This window comes from Streptopelia decaocto (genome assembly GCF_964273445.1).
Source record: "Streptopelia decaocto genome assembly, chromosome: 7".
Classification (NCBI taxonomy): domain Eukaryota; kingdom Metazoa; phylum Chordata; class Aves; order Columbiformes; family Columbidae; genus Streptopelia; species Streptopelia decaocto.
Genome location: NC_138661.1, coordinates 47541138 through 47561802, shown reverse-complemented (window position 1 = coordinate 47561802; position 20665 = coordinate 47541138). Strand labels below are relative to the sequence as shown.

Sequence of the window (20665 nt, the reverse complement as noted above, 5' to 3'; positions counted from 1 at the left end):
CCAAAGTCTGCTGGTCTTACCTTTTCACTTTTGTTAACTATGCACATTACTTCAACAAACAGAAGATCCTGTAGACTTGGCTAGTAACTGTGCAGCAACCCCTTCTGTTTCTTTCCGTATCCTGCTTACAATGATGTATGAATGTATACCTGGCTTCAAGCTGTGTGGAAGTTTAAAGTGATTAAGAACCTGCCTGTGGAGCTGATGTGGAGACAGTAACTGGTCAGCTTTCTTCTGTCAGAGAGCAGGTTCCTTTTGAACTCTGTGTTTCCAGGGCGTGGGGGCTACCTGCTTTTGTTCAATTGCACTGCTGTGGAATATTTTTTGTGACAGTGTCTTCTGCTCTTTTGGAAGATCAGAAAGATGTAGTCATAAACTGTGGGTAAGATTAAATGATTAGAAGAGAGTCACTGCTTAATAACCTGAAGATGACAATTGGTGGAGTATGTTCTTTGTATTTCAGATTTTTCTTCTGGACTGTGCTAACTTTAAGTGCCTGGAGATAATAGCTAAGCTCTTCTGAGAGTATAAAGAACATATAATTAGGGAAAATGTTTCCATTCCAGAGGATGTTAATTATTAAAGGGTTCTATGTCATTGAGTACTCTAATTTGTTGTACAATAATGGTTTTCATAATTTACTTAAACTCACTGCAGGGAGAGGAACTGGAGTGGAGTCTATGATCAACCAAACAATTCTAAATTTGGTTTATTAATCTTGCTCTATGGCAGGGGTGTCAAACTCATAGGAGTAGTTACATTCCTAAATTACAGTTACAGTCCTAAAATTGCATTCGGCCCTTTGAAGGCAACTGTGAGGCTGATGTGGCCCCTGATGAAAATGAGCTTGACACCCCTGCTCTAGGGGTTAGGTGGATGAGTCTGAGTTGGTCTTCTGCTGTAAGTTGTCTTGGGGGACTGAGGGCAAGCAGGGTGGAAAACTGTTCATTAAAGATGTTACTCGTGGCCATTATAGCTGAAAGAAATTGAGGGTCATGTACTGACCCCTTTTGCCATGAGTATCCAAGAGTTTCCACTAACCAAAATTAGGGAGAAAATGGCTACCACATGGCTACCTATCTTGCAAAAGATCATAAACGTTATTCACCAGGGGATAAAAAGGGCTCAACCCTGTCATTCCTTGGTTCTTGTGTGGAGCAGCATATGTACTTCTTGGAGGTAAATGCTTAAATTCAGAACTGAATGAATTGGACTCAGTCTCACTGCTGTCACAGTTCAGGCATGATCTCTGTATTGTTGAGGCAGAATATCAGCTTGGTCTGGTCATCAGGAGACTGGAATAGTGTGATGGGACACACAAGCTTGTTATCTCTTCCTTCATTCCTACCCCCCATTTAGTTTCTCTTAAGTACAGCTGTTTGATACAAACAATGCTGTTTGACTCCTATTGGCAAGTAATTACATGTATATTGCTAAAGCAGAGACTGAGATAATGAAATCTAAGTTCTGTTCCAAGATCTGGTGTAGGCCTTCTGGGCTGTTGTGTGTAAATTCTTTAGGTTTTTTGTGAAGACAAAAATAATATTGTCCTCAGAGTGGTTTTATAGCAATACATCCCTCAAAGGTGTTAAGGATAAGATGTATTTGCCTCTTCTGCTTCTGTGAGGAAACAGTCTGGTTGGATAGCTTTAGTTTGGATAAGAACAGTGTATAATCTCCATTTGACCTTCTTGCTGTGGAATGCTTTTCCTTTGATGTGCACCTTGTTCAGTAATCTGAAGTATTTCTTTCTCCTTTCCTCCTCATCCTTTTTCTGTTTAAACTTGTATTAGTTGGGAGCTGTGTTCACTCCGTGCCTGTTTCTCTTGTACCCGAGGATTGGAGGAAAGCAAATGTCACTCCAGTCTTCAAAAAGGGCAAGAAGGAGGACCCGGGTAATTATAGACCGGTCAGCCTCACCTCTGTCCCTGGGAAAGTAATGGAACAGCTTGTCCTTGGTGCCATCTCAAGGCATATCAAGGATAAGAGGGTTATTAGGGGCAGTCAGCATGGCTTCACCAAGGGTAGGTCATGCTTGACCAACCTCATAGACTTTTATGAGAATGTAACAAGGTGGATGGATGATGTCAGAGCGGTAGATGTGGTCTACCTTGACTTCAGTAAAGCCTTTGACACAGTCTCCCACAGCATCCTCACAGCTAAGTTGAGGAGGTGTGGTCTAGACAATAGAGTAGTGAGGTGGGTTGCAAACTGGCTTAGGAAGAGAAGCCAGAGAGTGGTAGTCAATGGTGCGGAGTCTAGTTGGAGGCCAGTATCTAGTGGAGTGCCCCAGGTGTCAGTGCTGGGGCCAATATTATTCAATATATTCATTAACGACTTGGACGAGGGAATTGAGTGTACTATCAGCAAGTTTGCTGATGACACCAAGCTGGGAGGAGTGGCTGACACGGAGGGCTGTGCTGCCATCCAGCGGGACCTGGACAGGCTGGAGAGTTGGGCGGGGAATAACCTAATGAAATTTAACAAGGGAAAGTGTAGAGTCCTGCATCTGGGCAGGAACAACCCCAGGTTCCAGTATAGGTTGGGAGATTACATATTAGAGAGCAGTGTAGGGGAAAGGGACCTGGGGGTCCTGGAGGACAACAGGATGACCATGAGCCAGCACTGTGCCCTTGTGGCCAGGAAGGCCAATGGCATCCTGGGGTGTATTAGAAGGGGGGTGGTTAGTAGATCGAGACAGGTCCTCCTTCCCCTCTACTCCACCCTGGTGAGACCACATCTGGAATATTGTGTCCAGTTCTGGGCCCCTCAGTTCAAGAAGGACAGGGAACTGCTGGAGAGGGTCCAGCGTAGGGCAACGAAGATGATTAAGGGAGTGGAGCACCTCCCTTATGAAGAAAGGCTGAGGGAGCTGGGTCTCTTTAGTTTGGAGAAGAGGAGACTAAGGGGGGACCTTATTAATGTTTATAAATATATAAAGGGTGAGTGCCATGGGGATGGAGCCAGGCTCTTCTCGGTGGCAAACAATGATAGGACAAGGGATAATGGGATCAAGCTGGAACACAAGAGGTTCCGCTTAAATTTGAGAAGAAACTTCTTCTCAGTGAGGGTGACAGAGCACTGGAACAGGCTGCCCAGGGAAGTTGTGGAGTCTCCTTCTCTGGAGACATTCAAAACCTGCCTGGACATGTTCCTGTGCGACCTCACCTAGGTGTTCCTGCTCCAGCAGGGGGATTGGACTAGATGATCTTTTGAGGTCCCTTCCAATCCCAAACATACTGTGATACTGTGAAGTGGGCTGAGAGACTGCAGACCTAGGAGATATATGTATTTTTGGTGTGTACTCAGGCAGCTGCATTGGAGAAGAGCGAATGTGGGGACTCTAGTGAAATGTCCAGTCCCCCAAATAAAGAATCCAGCCATGAAGGCTGTAGGATTAAAGTAAGCCTGTTTACCTCGGCTCACTTTCTCCACATTGTGTTGCAAGGAAAAAGCAAGTGGTTGTTTATTAGGGAATGATTTGGAAGATTATATTTAATTCAGGTGCTTGCATGGCCAAGTGCTGAAATACAGGCATCTACTATGGTGAATTTGCCAATTGCTTATATTAACACTGTAGGATATTTAGAAAAAAAAAATATACTATTGAAGGCATATTGTATTATTTATGGTGGAGATCATGATGTGGTAATCACCCTCCAGTTCAGTAAAGGCAGCTTTTGCTGTGAGGAATTAGTGAAGGATGGACATCTGATAGCAGTCCGTGTTCCTTGCCACTTTAGTTTTTCTCTCTAGATTGAAAGAAACTATCCTTTTTAGTGCTCTGAAAAGGGTCTTCGTGTTGACTTTGACTTGCCTCAGTAATATTTAGTATTTAGTTGGAAGTAACCGTAGGAGCTTCTGCTCTTTTGACTAGGTCTTACCAATTTTCAAACTTCAAAATGTTAGATATTGAATATATCACATCTCATGGATCACAGTTGGAAAACTGTAGGAGGTGAAATCAAACCCGAACAGTGAGGAGTTCCTTGAATAATCACTAACTTACTTGCTGCTTCAGTGAAGAAACAATTTTTTTGAGCACTTGTATTGCAGTGGTGTTGTCAATCTGCCTTTATAAATAACCCAGATAATTTCTAATGTTGCATAAGCAACTTAATAATCAGGCAGTTTAAATGAGGATAGGGGAGGATAAGCATTAAAACTTTTCAAGGGAATTTAAATTGATAGGTGATCATTGGCAGTTGTTCTTTATTTGTGACAGATGACTTCATGGCAGAGTAAGGGAGAGCTTGTTTTATTCTTGGGTTCCTAAAGCCAGCCTGAATGTGCTTTGGGATGCTTGTCCTCTGTTCTGGTAAGGCAACTTTGCACTAGTGCATGGGAGGGCAAATCAAGCTGAAGACTAGTGTTCATGGGGCTTATGAACAGGCAGTTGCAAACAACTTTTTGGATGGTATTGAGGTTGTTTATTTAAGAGATGGAATGTAAACTTAGTTGTCATTGGTGTAATTTCCTTTCCTGTTTGGTGCTGTTAATGAGCAATCTTTTTATGCCCTACATACTTGAATTCAGTATGGGACCTTTGTCGCAGTTGAGACAGACAAATGATATAGACCAAGTTCTTCTGTACAAACAACAGTCTCCATTTATTGCCACAAATGCCTTTTTATATAGTCTTTACCAGCTCAAGTGTATTTTTGCCATTGGTTACAAGTCGTAGTAGTAACATCTGATTGGCTAATTTTGCTGTCATCAGTGTTACTCTTTTACTCCCGTCTCTCTCATGAGTACACCTTAATATCTCCAGATACTCCTTTACTCCCATTTTTCTCCCATTTTTCTTCAAGGCTAATTTCTGTTCCCATGCCCTCTGTCAGGGAATCCACAGACCCACTGTAGTCCCCCACAGATCTTCCTCTTAAAAACTTGTGCCCTGTTTTAATTTTAACAATGGCTAAAGTGTAGTAAAGAGCTTGAGTAAGTTTGCCACAGACTCTGGGTGGCTGCAGGAGTCCTATCTTTGGTTTTGTTTCATAAGCACAGATAGGCTCTGCCTTCCATTTTAGTGCAGTGTGGAGCCAAGTCTACCTGAATTCCACTGGTGTTATGTTAGTGACAACATACTTGTATTGCCAGTGAAGTTTATGCTTTCACATGTTAAACTGAAGCTTGTAGGCAAAGCATAATGTTTGGGGTTTCTTCATGATCAGCTTTTGAATTCCTCTTCTGGGTGCATCATCTGCATTAGTAGATATCTATAAACTATATGTGGAGTGAGTCAGATGCTTCATATCAACATAAAGAAGTATGATAAGATACATCTGTCCTTAGTGCCTAAATTTATAGAAGCAATTGGTCCTGAATGTAAGCATTTGTGAATAGTTTTGCAGTCTCTACAGAATCTAATCTTGCAATATCCTACCAGTCACTTAGCCCTGCTTACTTGCTATCTTTTTAAGATGATGGAAGAGTATCAAAAAGTGTTTGTTCAAGTCTGCCATTATCTGTTACTTTTCTTTAGTTGTATGTTCCTGATGAGCAAATATTGGCGGGTTCTGAAGGTCTCTTTTTGATGCCATCTCGCTGCAAATTCCAGCTACTGACTTATTCTAGTCTCTTTCCTTTTGTTTTCAGAATGTGTTGCAGATTTCAGTAGAGTGGGAATGGATTTCTGATGTGCTGAAATCAAACCTGGTGTGGATTTACAGCTGGCGAGGGTATAAGTAGAAAGAAAGTATTAACTCATTCAAATATGGAGCATACTGTGTGCATCATGTGGTCGGAAAGTATAACGAATACCCCTTCAGCCTCACAGCTATATACTAGCCTGGATCAAAATAATTCTCTTCACATTTGAAAACCTTTAAGCAGTGACCAATTGAAAGTATGTAGTGAAGATCCCAGGATTCCCACAAAATACATGGCAGAAGGCTTGGCAGTGAAGAGTTCATGCTTCATCCTTGGTGACAGGTCCTTCTCACAAAGGGTCTGAAGTTACTGGCATTAATGAGGGTATTGAACACATAAGTGTCTTGTATGTCTTCCTCCTTGGCAGGGTGAGTGCATACTCTTACTGATTACACTTTCTGATACAGAGGCAGCAGTGTTATCAGTAGTGATCAGTTTTGCAATGTTCACAATTCTGGGGTGATTGAAGGTAAAGGGTTTTTTGTGAAAGATATCTTTGACTTTCTTTCCTAATACACTGTGAAGTACTCAGTATGGCTTGTCCTTTAATTTTTTTCTCCTGATTCTTTTTTAACAAGTATTAAATATTTGGATGCTAACATTTTTGGAAGTGGCTGCTAAAACAGATTGACTTTCCTTCCTCAGTCCCCTTCAAAGTGAAACATGAGTCCCTTTTTTCTCTTCAGACCAGATGGCGTGCTTCTTCAAGTGAGCAATGTGTTGCAATGAAAATGGACTGCGTCTTTCCCCTTCTTCCTTTCCTCCTTTAGTAACTGAACACATCTGTGTAGTTCGTATTTGAGTAAAATTCAAGATTGGTCAAAGAGTCTGCGGGGTAAATATGTCAACTATTGGAAAAGCAGCTCTACCAGATTGAAAGAATTTCTGCCCCTGCCAACAGATGGTATAGCAAGTTGACTGCACAAAACCTGACATCCATATGGACCTTATTAGAAAAATGGACAAGATTATATAGTTGAGTCCTTTTCATGTCTGTGTTGTGTGTGTCTGTAATGCTGCTCCTCCTCATATGCATGCACAGAGCCCCACCTCCTCCAAGTCATGCAGTGGGCTGTATTCTCAGTGGGCAGAAACATCGCATTCCTTAAGGCTGGGAGGTGATGACTCTACTGACGATTTCTTTGAGAGTTTTTACATCTGGTAGAAGAGACTTGCAAAGTGAAAGAAGCAAAAAAAGCAATCAAATTTAAAACAGTTTCACATGTACTACTGTTTTGATAGTTGTTTATCCACCAATGGATTTTTTTGGAGATGGAGTAATGCATGTAAAACAGTTTCTAGATGTGTGGACTCTCAAATTGCTGTCTGTACCCTGTGACTCTCTTTCAGCAGCTGATGGTCATGTTTTAAGAGAAATAGATGTTGCTTTGAAACTGGATTGAGCCAGAGTTCTGTGTTCCCATTCCCCAGCAAAACTTGTGCAGGGCTGTCAGCAAGTAACTTGATTTGCCAGTATCTTTTGTTTCCTGTCTGAAAAGGTTGGTACTACTTGCTTCAGAAGAACATTGAGGATAAAATTATTGTATGACAAAGGAAATACTATAACCAAACAACTTACTGGGTGACAAAATTTGGTACCCCTGGAATGTTGCATAAATTTAGTAGGGTAGAAGTACAGCATTTATTTAAAGGAGTTGCTAAAAGTGACAGGGACTTGTTAGCTTTTTTGAGGGGATTGTTTCTTGCTTTGTGGTTTTTGCTTTTGAAACTTTTTAAGTTTCTTAAATGATTGGCTTGGTCTAAATTTTTTTGTTAAAGAAGTGTGGAGATCATGGCTAAGCTTTTCAGGCAAGATAACAACAGTAGATCTGACAGGAGCTGAACTTTGGTTATTCGGCACAGGATGTGTTACAGTGCTTGAAATGCATTCCGTTATGATTTCCTCAAGAATACTGTGATGCTTAGGGTGGAGAGTTCTTTAGTTAGGGCAGGTACCTGTGAGATCTGGTGTCAGTACTCAGCTAGCAACTTGCCCAAATCTAGAAGAGGTCTCACTTAAGTGTTGACAGCAGGATTTTTCATTTTTAATAGATGCAGCTTCCATATAGAAGTGGAGCAGGTTGGCTGAGAGTTGTAGGTATGAGGTTAGACAAGAATGTATTGCAGAGCAACAGAGAGGGATACCGTGAGAACGGCATTTTTTGATGTTGCTGCCTGAATGTGCTGCCTAGGTACTTAGGGTTCTGAGAGAGCAAAAGCCTCAGTGATTCCTAGTTATCTTGGCAAGCTTGAAATAACTCAGGTTTACATCAGAGATTTATTCTTAGCCAGGATATTTCCATTTTATAATATTTGAGAATGTGTAAATTCTAAGTTATGACAACTACTAGGAAAGTCTTCTAGTGGTACCATACTGACCTGAAAGCTATTTTTGGGAGGAGTGGGGAGAAGGGAGTTAGATTCTGCTGTTGAAGCTCTTCGATGCTTTTTATTATACCAAACTTGAGAACATGGCATATTGACTGTGCCTTCACATTGCAAAGAATACCTAGGTGTCTCATTTCTTTCATATCTTGATCTGGTGACAGCATGCCGTAGTTTAGTAATACTGTGGCAGGTTTTCTCCAGTTGGAGGCAGAGGTGTTATTTGTGCACTGGGAGTTGTTTGCTAATAGGAGGATGTGTAATGCTGACAGTTTCACTCTCTGTAGCTGTCTGAGAGTAGCAATTTTGATTTGTTGATACTTACCAGGTACAAGTGAATGATGTAAAGACTGATTTGAATATGTTCAATCACTTGTTTAAGAAAAAACAAAACAAACAAAAAAAGGGGAAAAAAACCCAACCAAACAAACAAAACCAAAACCTGTCCTGCTTTAACCCCAGCTGGTAACTCTTCACCACACAACTGCTCACTCCCCCTCAGTGGGATGTGGGAGAGACTCAGAACGGTGAAAGTGAGAAAACTCATGGGTTGAAATAAAGACAGGTTAATATAGGTAGAGCAAAAGTCATGCACACAAGCAAAGCAAAAGAAGGAATTCGTTCACTACTCCCCATGGGCAGGCAGCCATTCTGCCATCTCCAGGACAGCAGGGCTCCATCACACATAACAGTTACTTGGGAAGACAAACATCATCACTCCAAAAGTCCTCTTACTTGTTCATCTTCCAGCTTGATATAGTGACTATGACATCATATAGTCTGGAATATCATAGAATCATTTTTGGTCCAACCATAACCTAACTCGAGCACTAAACCATGTCCCTAAGAACATCATCTATATACCTTTTAAACTCTTTCAGGGATGGTGACTCCACCACTTCCCTGGGCAGCCTGTTCCAATGCTTAATATCCAATCTAAATCTCCCCTGGCACAACCTGAGGCTATTTCCTCTTGTCCTACCACTTGCTACTTGGGAGAAGAGACCAACACCCTCCATGCTACAACCTCCTTTCAAGTAGTTGTAGACAGCAATAAAGTCTCCCCTCAGCCTTCTTTTCTCCAGGCTGTTTAGGCCCCAGTTCCCTCAACTGCTCCTCATCAGACTTGTGCTCCAGGCCCCTCAGCAGCTTCATCACCCTGCTCTGCACTCTCTCTAGTACCTCACTGTCTTTCTTATGATAAGGGGCCCAAAACTGAACACAAAATTCAAGGTGGGGCCTCACCAGTGCCAAGTACAGTGGCACAATCACTTCTCCAGTCCTGCTGGCCACACTATTCCTGATACAAGCCAGGATTCTGTTGGCCTTTTTGGCTACCTGGGCACAGTGCTGGCTCATATTCAGCCAGCTGTCAGTCAACACCCCCAGGTCCTTTTCCACCAGGCAGCTTTCCAGCCACTCTTCCCCAAGCCAATAGCATTGCATGGCGTTGTTGTGACCTAAGTGCAGGACTTGGCACTTGGCCTTGTTAAACCTCGTACAATTGGCCTCAGCTCAACAATTCGGCTGATCCAGATTCCTCTGTATGGCTTTCCTCCAGCAGATCAACCCTCCCACCCAACTGATGTCATCTGCAAAGTTACTAAGTGTGCACTCAATCCCCTCATCTAGATCATTGATAAAGACTTTAAACAGAACTGGCCCTAATACTGAGCCCTGGGGAACACCACTTGTAACCTGCTGCCACAACTCTTTGGGCCCAGCCATCCAGCCACTTCTTCATCCATCTCAGAGCACACCCATCCAGGCCATGACCTGCTGATACAGTGTCAAAGGCTTTACTGAAGTATAAGTACACAACATCCACAGCTTTTCCCTCATCTACTAGATGGGTCACCTTGTTGTAGGAGATCAGGCTGGTCACACAGGACCTGCCTTTCATAAACCCATGTTGACGGGGCCCGATCGCTTGTTTTTCTTGTATGTGCCGTGTGGTGTCACTCAGGATGATCTCTCTCATTTCTTTGGTCAGTTGAAATCAGCTGTTCCAGCTGTGTCTCTTCCCAGCTTCTTGTGCACCCCCAGCCTATTCACTGCTGGGGTGGTGTGGGAGCAGAAATGGCCTTGACTCTGTGGTAGCACTGCTCAACACTAACAAAAACATCCCTGTATTTTTAATGCTGTTTTCAGCACAAATCCAAGACATAGCCTCATACCAGCTACTATAAAGAAAATTAACTCCATCCCAGCCAGAGCCAGCACAAAACCCCTTGCTGGTTGAACACAGAACTGCAGAACTTAACAGTGATTCTGTAAGGCTGTACTGACCTAGGGCTGGTTATTGGCAGCACCATGTCTATTCAGTGTTTTGTGGCAGGACTAGCAAAGGACAAACTGTTCCTATCACTGATTTAGATTTAGGGACTCGGGCATGAAGTAGAGTTGGGTATGGCGTTTCCCTGGCAGCTGCTGGGAGCAGTGAAGCCCATGCCTTAGTGGGCTTGAGCTGAGCTTCTTGTGGTTGTAGCCTTTTCTCATTGCAGTATGTAGACCAAACCCAGTCTTTTTGGATCAGAAAAGCAGTGATACAGGGAGTGGAATTGAGGTTTGAATGGACTGCTAAAAGCAAAAAGACACAAAATTGCCAGCTGCTAAGCCTAGGCTTAGATTTTGCTGGCTGTCACTTTCTTTTTTCAGGATGCTACAGCAGGAGAGTTATAGGTGGTTCTGGGTATGAGGCCAGTGGCTGAGATTGCCCCATCTGGCTCAGAAGACCTTGTATTCCCCACTTTTCTGAACTACCTTGTCTTTTAACAGCTCAGAGCAAATTTCCATTAAGGCGTCTGCTCTGTGCTGGCAGATTCTTAGAACGCCCCCAGGGGAGTCACCCATTTGCAAGAAATAACACTTGAGAGAAAATATGTTGTTTGGGGCATTAAAAAAAATACCACCCTGAAGCATTCCTATCATGTTGTTTTAAACAGTGATGTTAGCAGTTTTGCCTGTGTCAGAGATGCAGCATTTTGCTATGTTGTAGGGGAGGAAGAGAGCCATCTGCATTTGGCTGTTTTGGGAGTTTCCAGAAAGCCTCATGCTTAGAGGCTCGTTTCTTTGGCAGCTAAATTCTCCAGAGATGCCTCTATGGAGCAGGTTTTTCCCTGGGACTGCGGGAATGAGCTAGGAAGAGGTCTTCTCTGAAACTCCTGGTCCTAGCAGGTGTGGTGTGCTGTGTGCCCCATGCAGCATTGAAGAGTGGGGCACTTGCCATGCTGTGTTTATAGTAGTTCTTCTCACCCCTGGAGCTCAGGCCTTTCTGGGGAGGGGAAGGATTTGGACTCACAGGAACATGAAGCAAGCTGGTGTAGGGTGGACAATGGAGAGAACTAACTGCAGCTCTGCCACTCCCCCAGGGAGTGCAATTATACTCAAAACAGGTAAATTATAGTAAATGATAAAGCTGTGCATGAGCTTAATTTGTTCTTCCTGATTTTGAACCATGATGATATGTGGGCATGCAGAGGGGGCATATTTTTGTGACAACTTGACCCTTATGTGCAAAGGTTTTATTTCTGTTTTTTACCTGGAAAAGTGCACGGTGCCTGTGACTAGTCTGGAACATGACAGAGGAGGATGAGGGGAAAGGATATTCTTTCATTCTCTGCCTTGTCTTGCAGCTTTGCCCTAGCTCAACCACCTGACATGACTGTTTTAGTACTTATTAAAACTATTGAATATTGTTGTCTTCCTTCACTGAAGTTTGTATTTCTGTGATACCTGCATTCTAAAAACAATACACAAGGTGGGAAACATGGTAGATTAAAATGACTGAGTGGAGCTGTGTTTAACCTTGAAGAAAAATCTCCAGGTTTCCTTCTTGCACTGTTATCTTGATCTCCAGTACCCAGCTACTAAACCCCCTCCACTCGGCAGACTCACAGTGTGTCAACTGTCATAGTGGATAGATTGTATGCCAGGGAATATAATAACACCAAGAAGCTCAATTCTAACTTTGATCAGCAGCAATACTCTTAAAACTTAATTGAAAACCTGGTATGAATTAATGTGTTACTTAGTTCCTAGCCATTGGCAAACAACAACAAAACTATTCTGCAAGCTAACTACTGATCTGACAAAGGCATGAGAGTATTGACTTGGGTTCTTGTAGCCTCATCTGTTTTACTTGTGTTTAAATCAACCATGTGAAGGAGAGTTTTTTTGTTTGGTGGGTTGTTGTTTTTTTTTTTTTAGCAAACTTTGCTTTGACCTAAGGGTACATAGAAGGCTGCACATATGTTTCTATAAAGAAAATAGCAAGAAAGAAATATGTAAAGTGGGGAGTGTTTTAGGGAAAAAAAAAGTGCTACCAAGTATCATACTAAAAATACTGATAAGGATAATGACAAAATATCCAGGGCCAAGACACCATTTGTCTCATCTTCATTCAACCACTGATAAACAGCTTGCTCGGTGCCTGCTTTTACTGCCTTTTTAAAAATCTCCTGTAAACTTCCCTCTTTTTTGTTTGTTACAGTGAGCCAGCTGTTGCCTGGGAATAACTTCACAAATGAATGCAACATTCCTGGAAACTTCATGTGCAGTAACGGGCGCTGTATCCCAGGAGCCTGGCAGTGTGATGGGCTGCCGGATTGCTTTGATGACAGTGATGAGAAGGAATGCCGTAAGTGACCTTAACATGCTTAATATCATAAGGCTTGGTTAGGTAGCATTACTGGTGTATATTAGGTAAGTAGCAAAGCTACTACCAGTTTCTTAATTTAGTTATTGTTGGAAAAAATGTACAGCCTTCCTTACTATATCCTTAAGGGATACAGTAAGAACCTTTAAGGTTCTTCAGACTGTTTGATTTTAATACAGCACTTGGTAGCAGGCTGCTAAACTCCTATTCATGGATGGATAAATTGAAACAGAGTTGACTTGTGATTCTTCCAGTGGAAGAGTGATGCTCTGTGAACTTTTAGGGATCCTGCGTATACTGCTTCAACATGCTGGCCTAGTGCTGTAAGTTGATTTCCACTACCATCAAAATTAGTTCCTTTCATTTAGAAATTGCTGACTGTATCCTGTTATTTCTGTTCTCTCCTGTCAAAATGTAATTCTTAACCCTTTTCAACTTAATATTAGCTTTCTGGAAAGTAAATCAAATGAATTGACTAATAATGTTTACATGTTTCAATCCTCCCTACAGAACTCCCAGTTCTAGAGAGCTAAAAAAAATCTCATCTGGTTCTCCTCTGTGATTTCGTCGTTTTGTTAGCATTAATTAAGCTTTAGTTAATGTTATTCAGCCATCAGTTAGCATGAAACTTCCTGGCCTACATGTTTTACCCAGATGGCTAGATTATCCTGCAGCATAATGCTATGATTTGAAATCTAGTTAGGAGAGAAAAAAACCTCAAATTTCATGTGATTCTAGAGCAACTGAGAAATTTCTGAGAAGTGACTCCTTTTCGTCTGACAAATGTTTCTCCTTAACATTTGTACTTTATGGATGTTTTCATTAAACTTAAACTGAATTATAAGAAGCTTACATTTCCCAGGACACTTAAAGACATGATTAGATTTGCTTACGGAGCAGAAGGAAGAATAGCTTCTTCCAAACTAGCTGACTAGAAATACCACGTTCCATTAAATACTCTTGCTTATTTAACTTGATGCCTCTTCTTTAACCCCATTTATCTACCCCTTTTAAAATAAGGAGGCTTTAGTAACTGTGCTGTGGAAATCTCCACACGTAGTTCTGATTTAAACCAGTGAGTTTTTCTCCCTATCTAAGGCATTAAAAGTATCTGTATAAAATATCTGGTGCTTTGCAGTCTTTATAAAGCATCAGGCTTATGTTGCAGCATTGAAGACAAGTTAATTTTTCTTGCTTAGATTTTAACATCTTAGGAAAGGATGGATCTGTTGTAAGGATTGATCGTTGTCATGCAGTTCTGTTTAAATCCTAGCAGAATTTGTTAGTGGGAGCTTTGGCAAGAATAGAAAATGTCCAAAGTTTAACCTGTATCTTTTTTGTGAAATATTTCTGATGACAGCAGCTGTGTGACGCTCAGGTTCCTCATTACCCAGCTCCTGAATATGCTGCTAGCAATTCTTTAGGTGTGCTGTTTCTACTTCTTAAAACAAGCTGAATGATGGCACTTCTCTGTATATGTAGGATACGAACGAGGAGGTTTTCTGTCTCTGAGAATGTTGTCATCGTCTGCCTTGCATTAATTTTGTTTCACCTGATGCACTTGGAAAATCTTAATGAAGATTTTAATTAACCTTAATGAAGATTTTCTTAATGAAAGTTGGGCTGGATATTTACCCATGAATCAGTAACAGGAAAATATACTTTGTGACTCTGTGTTCAAAAATTTCCTTACCAAAATCAGTCAGATCTAGTGAATTGCAGGCAGTAATGGACATGGTAACTGACAATAAAATATAAATAAATAGCTGCAAAATTACAGTTCTTAAGAGTTGTTCTTGTCACAACAGAATTAAATAAACCTCACTGATCTAGGCTATGCTGCAACTATGAATTTCAGTTTTTGCAGAATTGTCTTTTGTTTAGTTTTTTATTTAAATACTCCCAGCCCACTTGGTTGGTTAACAGTTTTCTGGATGAGCATCCTTTTGATCCTGCACAAATTAACAGAGATAATTAGACACTTCTTTCCTCTTCTATACATCTATCTGCTATCTGATCACCTTCATAAATGTAAAGTTAACATGGAAAAGAGACAACAGGGTAAGCAGAAGTTTCATATCCTGTGCTGGCCCGCTGTTAACCAGTCAGAGAAGCCAAAACAGAATAGAGATATTCCTCATTTGAATCTCCAAACAAAAAAAATAATATTAATGCAGGCAACATTCTCTAATATGGGGTGTCAAACTCATTTTCACTGGGGGCCACATCAGCCTAGTGGTTGCCTTCAAAGGGGCAAACGTAATTTTAGGACTGTATAAATGCTACTACTCCCCGGTGAAAATGAGTTTGACACCCCTGCTCTAATGCATCTGGAGAGCTTCAGCCTTCCTGTTCTGCAGCTCCATCCTCTCCATTCTAGTAGGCAGCTTTTAACTCTTTGTGTGTTGCCATGAGAAGCATGTCTAATGAACCAGCCAATGTGCCTGTGAGATGCTAAATATGCCCGTGTAGCTACAGTCTGTGCATGTGCACCATGGTAGAGACGTGGGGTGTGAGAGGAGTCACTGGAGGCCGGGAAGGGTTTGCATTGTTAATTGTTGACTTATGTCTAAATTGAGGAAGTTGGCTTACTGTCTCAAAGATGACAGTCCTTTTCTGGGTCCTTCTAACCCAGAAAACAATCCCTTTTGACTCCTGCTAATCAACTAACCTTGCTAATAGCCTCAGAGGGACAATTCAGTCACTTAGATGAGTATATACATACAGTGCGTGTCACTAAAAAAGTTTGATTAGCTTTTTTGTTGAATTTTGAAAATGATCCTATTCTTATGGTGTACTGCTATAGTGCTACCAACCAAACTTTGGATGAGAAAGTAATCAAAATTTGGATGGGCTTGTACAGCCCGAATCTGGTGTTAGAGGAGTTTCTAGCTCAGAGTTAAGGCACTGAAAGGCAGCCCTAGTGTCTTGTCTGAGAGGGGCAAAGGAAGAAAAATCAGTTGTCTCTTCTCCCCCTTCCAGTTTGTGTCAATCTGTAAAGATAGGCTTCTAGATTACTCTAAGTTGTAAAGGACTCTGGAGTTCATTTGGTCCAGCTATCTGCTCAGAGCAGGACTAACTTGGATCAGGGTTCCTCAGAGCCTTGTCTGGTCAAATTTCACACATTTCCAAGGATGGAGAATCCACAGCCCCACTGGGCACCTCTTCCAGGGTTTGAATATGTAACCTGGGAAATTTTTTTTCTGGTACATGATCAGTTTCCAGTGATGAGACGGAAGCTGAACCAAGCAGATCCTCTGGACTTAATGAGTGAGAGAAGGGAATGTAGGAGCCCGGAGATTTTTCTTCTTGGCTGCAGAAACAGCAGCTGAAAAGAAACAACAGTTGACATTCAAAATGTGTATGTGTGTGTCACATCTGGTTGTGTAATTATGCCAGTGTGTCTTGTGTTATTTGTGTCAGACAACTCCAGGGAGGCCAGCCATGCTTCAAAGTGTCATGCCAGCATTGCAAAGGTTGGAGTGTGTATGTATAGATATAGGTATAAAATTTTTTGATTTTTTAATTGTTTTAAGCTAGACTTTTGTTACCTTTCTGCTATCAGAATAGGTCTCTACTTACTAAAAGTTACCTTGCAGCAAAATTGAAGTCCTTTGTTTTCTGTTGTGATGTTGCTTTGCATTAGCTGAGCTGTTGATAGTGAAGACAAAGCTGTAGGAGTTGGATTAGCAGCAGGAGATGGCTGAGTTCCTAGTGTGTTACTGCTCTGAGCCGTGCCTTAAGCTTCTTTGTCTGTGATTCCTCATCGACTAACTAGTTCATGCTGAAAGGCTTTAACCTTGCTTTAAAGTGTTTATGTGTGAATAGGAGTTTGGTTATAGGATTCATTTGATACTTTGGACTGGTATTTTTGTGAAGTATGCTGTGTTTTAGTGTGCTGACTGAAGAAATTTCATGCACACATATGTGGTTATGTGCAAAGTCTTTCTTTTTCTTTTGGATTGTCTTGCAGTTGAATGTGGATGTCCAACAATCTTTTATTAATTCCGTTGTTGTAGCATCTCATCCTATCTGTCTTCCTTCCAGCAGGAAAACTTAAAGCTTATGGTCTGGTTTTCATTTTCTGCAGCCAGTGAGTGAAAAGTGCTTGTCTGGCTGTAAGGAGGAAATAAGATGCAAAGCAGAATTACTTGCACCTTGTCCATTTGTGCCTTATCTCTTCCCTCTCTTCCTTTTGTCCCTTTTCTGTCTCCTGTTTTGCAGGATCATCTCTGTTAACTGTGTCACTTTGTTTGGGGGCTTTTTCTTCATTTCTCACATTTGCCAGAATCCATACCATCTGTCATCTTCCTTGCTTCCTCTGTGCTTTGACCTGTGATCGGTTTAACACTTCCCATGCCAGCTATCTGTGTGGTATTTAGTGCATAGAACATTCTTGTACTCTTGCCTTCTGTCATGGTGATGTGCCGACAGAAAAATTTTACCTGGATTTATCTGGAGAGGAGGGCTGAAAAAAGGCATGATAGGGAAGGAATAAGCTGAGACAGTGCCTTCTCATTATCATAAATAAGAATTGCTCCTCCTTGAAGCAGACTATCTCTTTGGCTTTTCCTCCAAGCCACTAATTGAGCTTGAAAAAGAATTAATTTACCATAGCCGTGCAAATGTTTTCTGAGTTTTTCTGGTTCTCTATAGTTTGAGTAATCTGCTGTCATCAGTGCATCTCGCAAAATGGAGAAGCCTTTTGTAGTTCATTCCCCCAGCTGTGCTGATTCTTGTCTGTTGGACTGCTCATCAGCCTCTGTAGTCCAGTAACTGTCATGCAGGTTTTTTTTAAATGTTAGTGGACTTTTAATGACTCCTACTGCTTTTTAGCTGTGTAGGTGATTTATAGTGAAAGGCTCCTCTTCACACATGCAGAATCTTTACTAACAGGACTTTCCTGTGGAGCTTATAGGTGCCGGTTGCATACCAGGCATATATATATATATCTGGGGTTACTGCTTGCACTGGTCAAGGTGTGAGCTGCATGCAGTCAGCTACTCTGTTCTCTGTCTGTTAACAGATATGGAAGATCCAAAATGGAGAACCTGAATGGAAAGAGCCTAGAAATGTGTGCTTGCACATTTCAAAACATTTGAGGTAAATGGATTATCTTTAGTGCTGACCTTTATACCTGGCTGCTGAGATACTCCTTTGGGGCCAAGACCTGCATCCAGCTGTTGGAAGGATTCTCTCCTTGAGAGTTAAGAGTGTGCTAATGTAGCTAAACTCATAATTTACTGTCATCTTTGTTTCCTCTTTTCTTTGCTGTTTGTAGATCTTTATATTAGATTATTACAGAAAGAACAATGTGAACACTGAAAACAGCTTTTGTCAGCTAATGAGCAAGAGCTTACGGAGAGATGGCATGTTGCTGCCTTTGTCAGCTAACGAGCAGCAGATGGTGCAGATTCAGAGCATGGCACATCATCTGTACTAAGTGCCTGGCATGACAGCAGCCAGAATTAAACATACCAAATACCCAGAAGTCTAGATTTTCCTTTATTGCTCTTCTGAGAACCATTTCTTAAGTGCCAAGTTTGTGTGTTCAGCTGTGAGCAAACAGTGGCACACAGTGAATATAGTGACTAGCTGTGTTAATCCAAGGGCTAAGGAGTGTAGGCCATGGTCTGGAAAAAAAAAACTATGCAAGGATAGCCTTGGGGCAGTGTGTTCTTGTGTTAGGAACTTCTGTCTCTCAAATGTTTCTGTTACCAGTTGCCACTGTTGCCCATTCAACACAAATTTGAGTCAATGCTAAGGGCTATGTGATTGGAGTATATGTCTGAGCAACAGAGCATCATCCATGCTTGTAAGAATGTGTTGTCAACACACTTCTGCACTGGCTAGCAAGAGCTGACCTCTGTAGGAACATCTGCAACTGTGGTAGAAAAAAGCTCATTTCATCACCACCAATCCATCATCATCAGATCTTGCCCTGATTGTCCTTCATACGGAGTCTTTATGAACAAGTCTTCTCTATGGGGTAGAATGTCTTCATTAAATGAATTGCTTCATTAAAGTGGTCAATGTGTATTGTGAATGATCTGTGTTTTTATGGCTGTAACCATACTTCTGCTGTTGGTTTTGGAAGCATTTTTAACTGATTTTGGCAGGTTAGTAGAATAATATTTGAGATAATGCTGTAATTAACTTGTTCATTGTTGATATATTGGCATATTAATCCTTAATTTCATCTTCTCTTATGTGTCTCCTAACCATGTTTTTGATTTTACCCTGTAGAGTTTGAACTGTATGTTTCTATATAATAAAAATGCCCTATTTTGTCACATTCCACACTGTGTGTCTATCTTTTCTACGTTGGGTAGCTTTTCAGTTCCATTTAAACTATCTAAAGGCACACAGAATTTTATATAAATGCTTTGTAGTCTCAAAAGACTATGAATCTTCTGCTGTCATCAGGAGGTGAAGTGACGGGGTAGGAGATGTGACACAACTAAGACTCAGTTCCTGAGATTAGCTGATTGGAGGCAGCTTGGCGGGTCCCAGTTAAGCAAAAACTTCGAGGTACAGAGAAGCCTTTTTTGTTGGTTTGTTTTTTTTTTTTCTCTCAATGGGGCACTTTCGTTCTTGAGAGACCCGGAAGCTCCTTGCAGCCCTTGCAAGAGCAGCTGACGTGGAGCGGGCGTTACCGCAGCGAGAGTGATCACACCCCCACCCCTTGTCTTGAAAAAGCCTCCGGGAGGACAGTGACGCGTCACTGCCCACCAGGTGCTGGAAGGGGCAGTTGGCTTGTGACAGGGGTGAGTAGCACCCACTCTGTGCTGCAGCAGTGGGTGTGGTAACTTGTGCACTAGGGTGTAGAGGTTGTCACCTTTTGCTAGTTAGACTCTCACCTATTGCCAGTGTTTCGTACTGTGGCTGACCATGGTCTTGACCAGAAAGAGAGCTTGTCTGAAGAAGACTGTAGCAACTCAGACAGACTGTCTGCCCCGAACCATGGCTATTCAGGTTTCTGGCTGCAGGGAGTGCCAGAGCCTGCTGCTGCTGGATGACGATGGCCAGCATCCCACCTGTGTGAGGTGTGAGCAGGTGCAAGATATGCTCAGCATGGTTGCAAAGCTTAAGGAGGAGATTGAGACACTGAGGACCATCATGGAGTGTGAAAAGGAAATCTACTGGTGGTATAACTCCCTGGCGTGCCACTCAGGGAGGCTGCAGGGGGATACCACCCAAAAGGAGACGAACCCCTTACCCTGTCGGGCAGAGGGAGAAGACCTGAGACAACCCCTGCCCTGTCGCTGTCGGTCAGAGGTAGGGGACAGAAAAGATGACAAGGGTTGGAAGCTAGTTCCAGTTCGGGACCGTGGGCAACCTCCCTCCCTACCTACTTTGGTTCCCCACGTGCCCCTCCGTAATAGGTTTGAGGCCCTGGATCTTGAAGAGGAGGTAGGTGAGGATGTGGTGCAAGGCTCAACTACGAGGTCACATAGAAAGAGGCAGTTGACCCCACGCCTCAAGACTGCCTCAGATAAGAAAGAAAGACGAATAATTGTAGTAGGCAATTCCCTTCTGAGAGGGACGGAGGGCCCAATCTGCAGAGTTGACCCTCATCGTAGGGAAGTGTGCAGTCTACCTGGAGCCCGGATCAGGGACATCACCAGGATGCTCCCCAACCTGGTGCACCCGACGGACTACTACCCACCGCTGATCTTTCAGACAGATGGGGAGGAAGCTGCATCCCACAGTCTGAGGGGAATGAAAAAAGATTTCAAGGCCTTGGGACAGATGGTAAAAGAGTCTGGGGCTCAAGTGATTTTCTCTTCCCTCCTTCCAGTTTTGGGTGATGATGTGAGAGGGAATAGAAAAATCCAGTCCCTAAACAATTGGCTACAGGACTGGTGCTAGAAGCAGGGCTTTTGGTACTTTGATAACAGCTGGTTTTACAAGACACCAGTCCAAACAGTGATACGTGGGAAGGTTTATCTCACAGGGGCAAAAGGATGC

The 20665-nt window shown here is 42.2% G+C and overlaps 1 protein-coding gene across 6 annotated transcripts in view; it reads left to right on the top strand.

Annotated features, from left to right (window-relative positions):
• LDLRAD3 (low density lipoprotein receptor class A domain containing 3) overlaps positions 1-20665 on the top strand; it is a 128586-nt gene that overhangs the window by 28112 nt on the left and 79809 nt on the right. For 5 of the 6 annotated variants that reach the window (XM_082057531.1, XM_082057528.1, XM_082057527.1 and 2 more), the window contains one exon: positions 12530-12676. In XM_082057531.1, coding sequence (XP_081913657.1) covers positions 12530-12676 — 147 coding nt within the window. Of the gene's footprint in view, positions 1-12529; positions 12677-17720; positions 18993-20665 lie in introns of those variants that run through there. The other variant, XR_014184541.1, reaches the window with a different exon arrangement.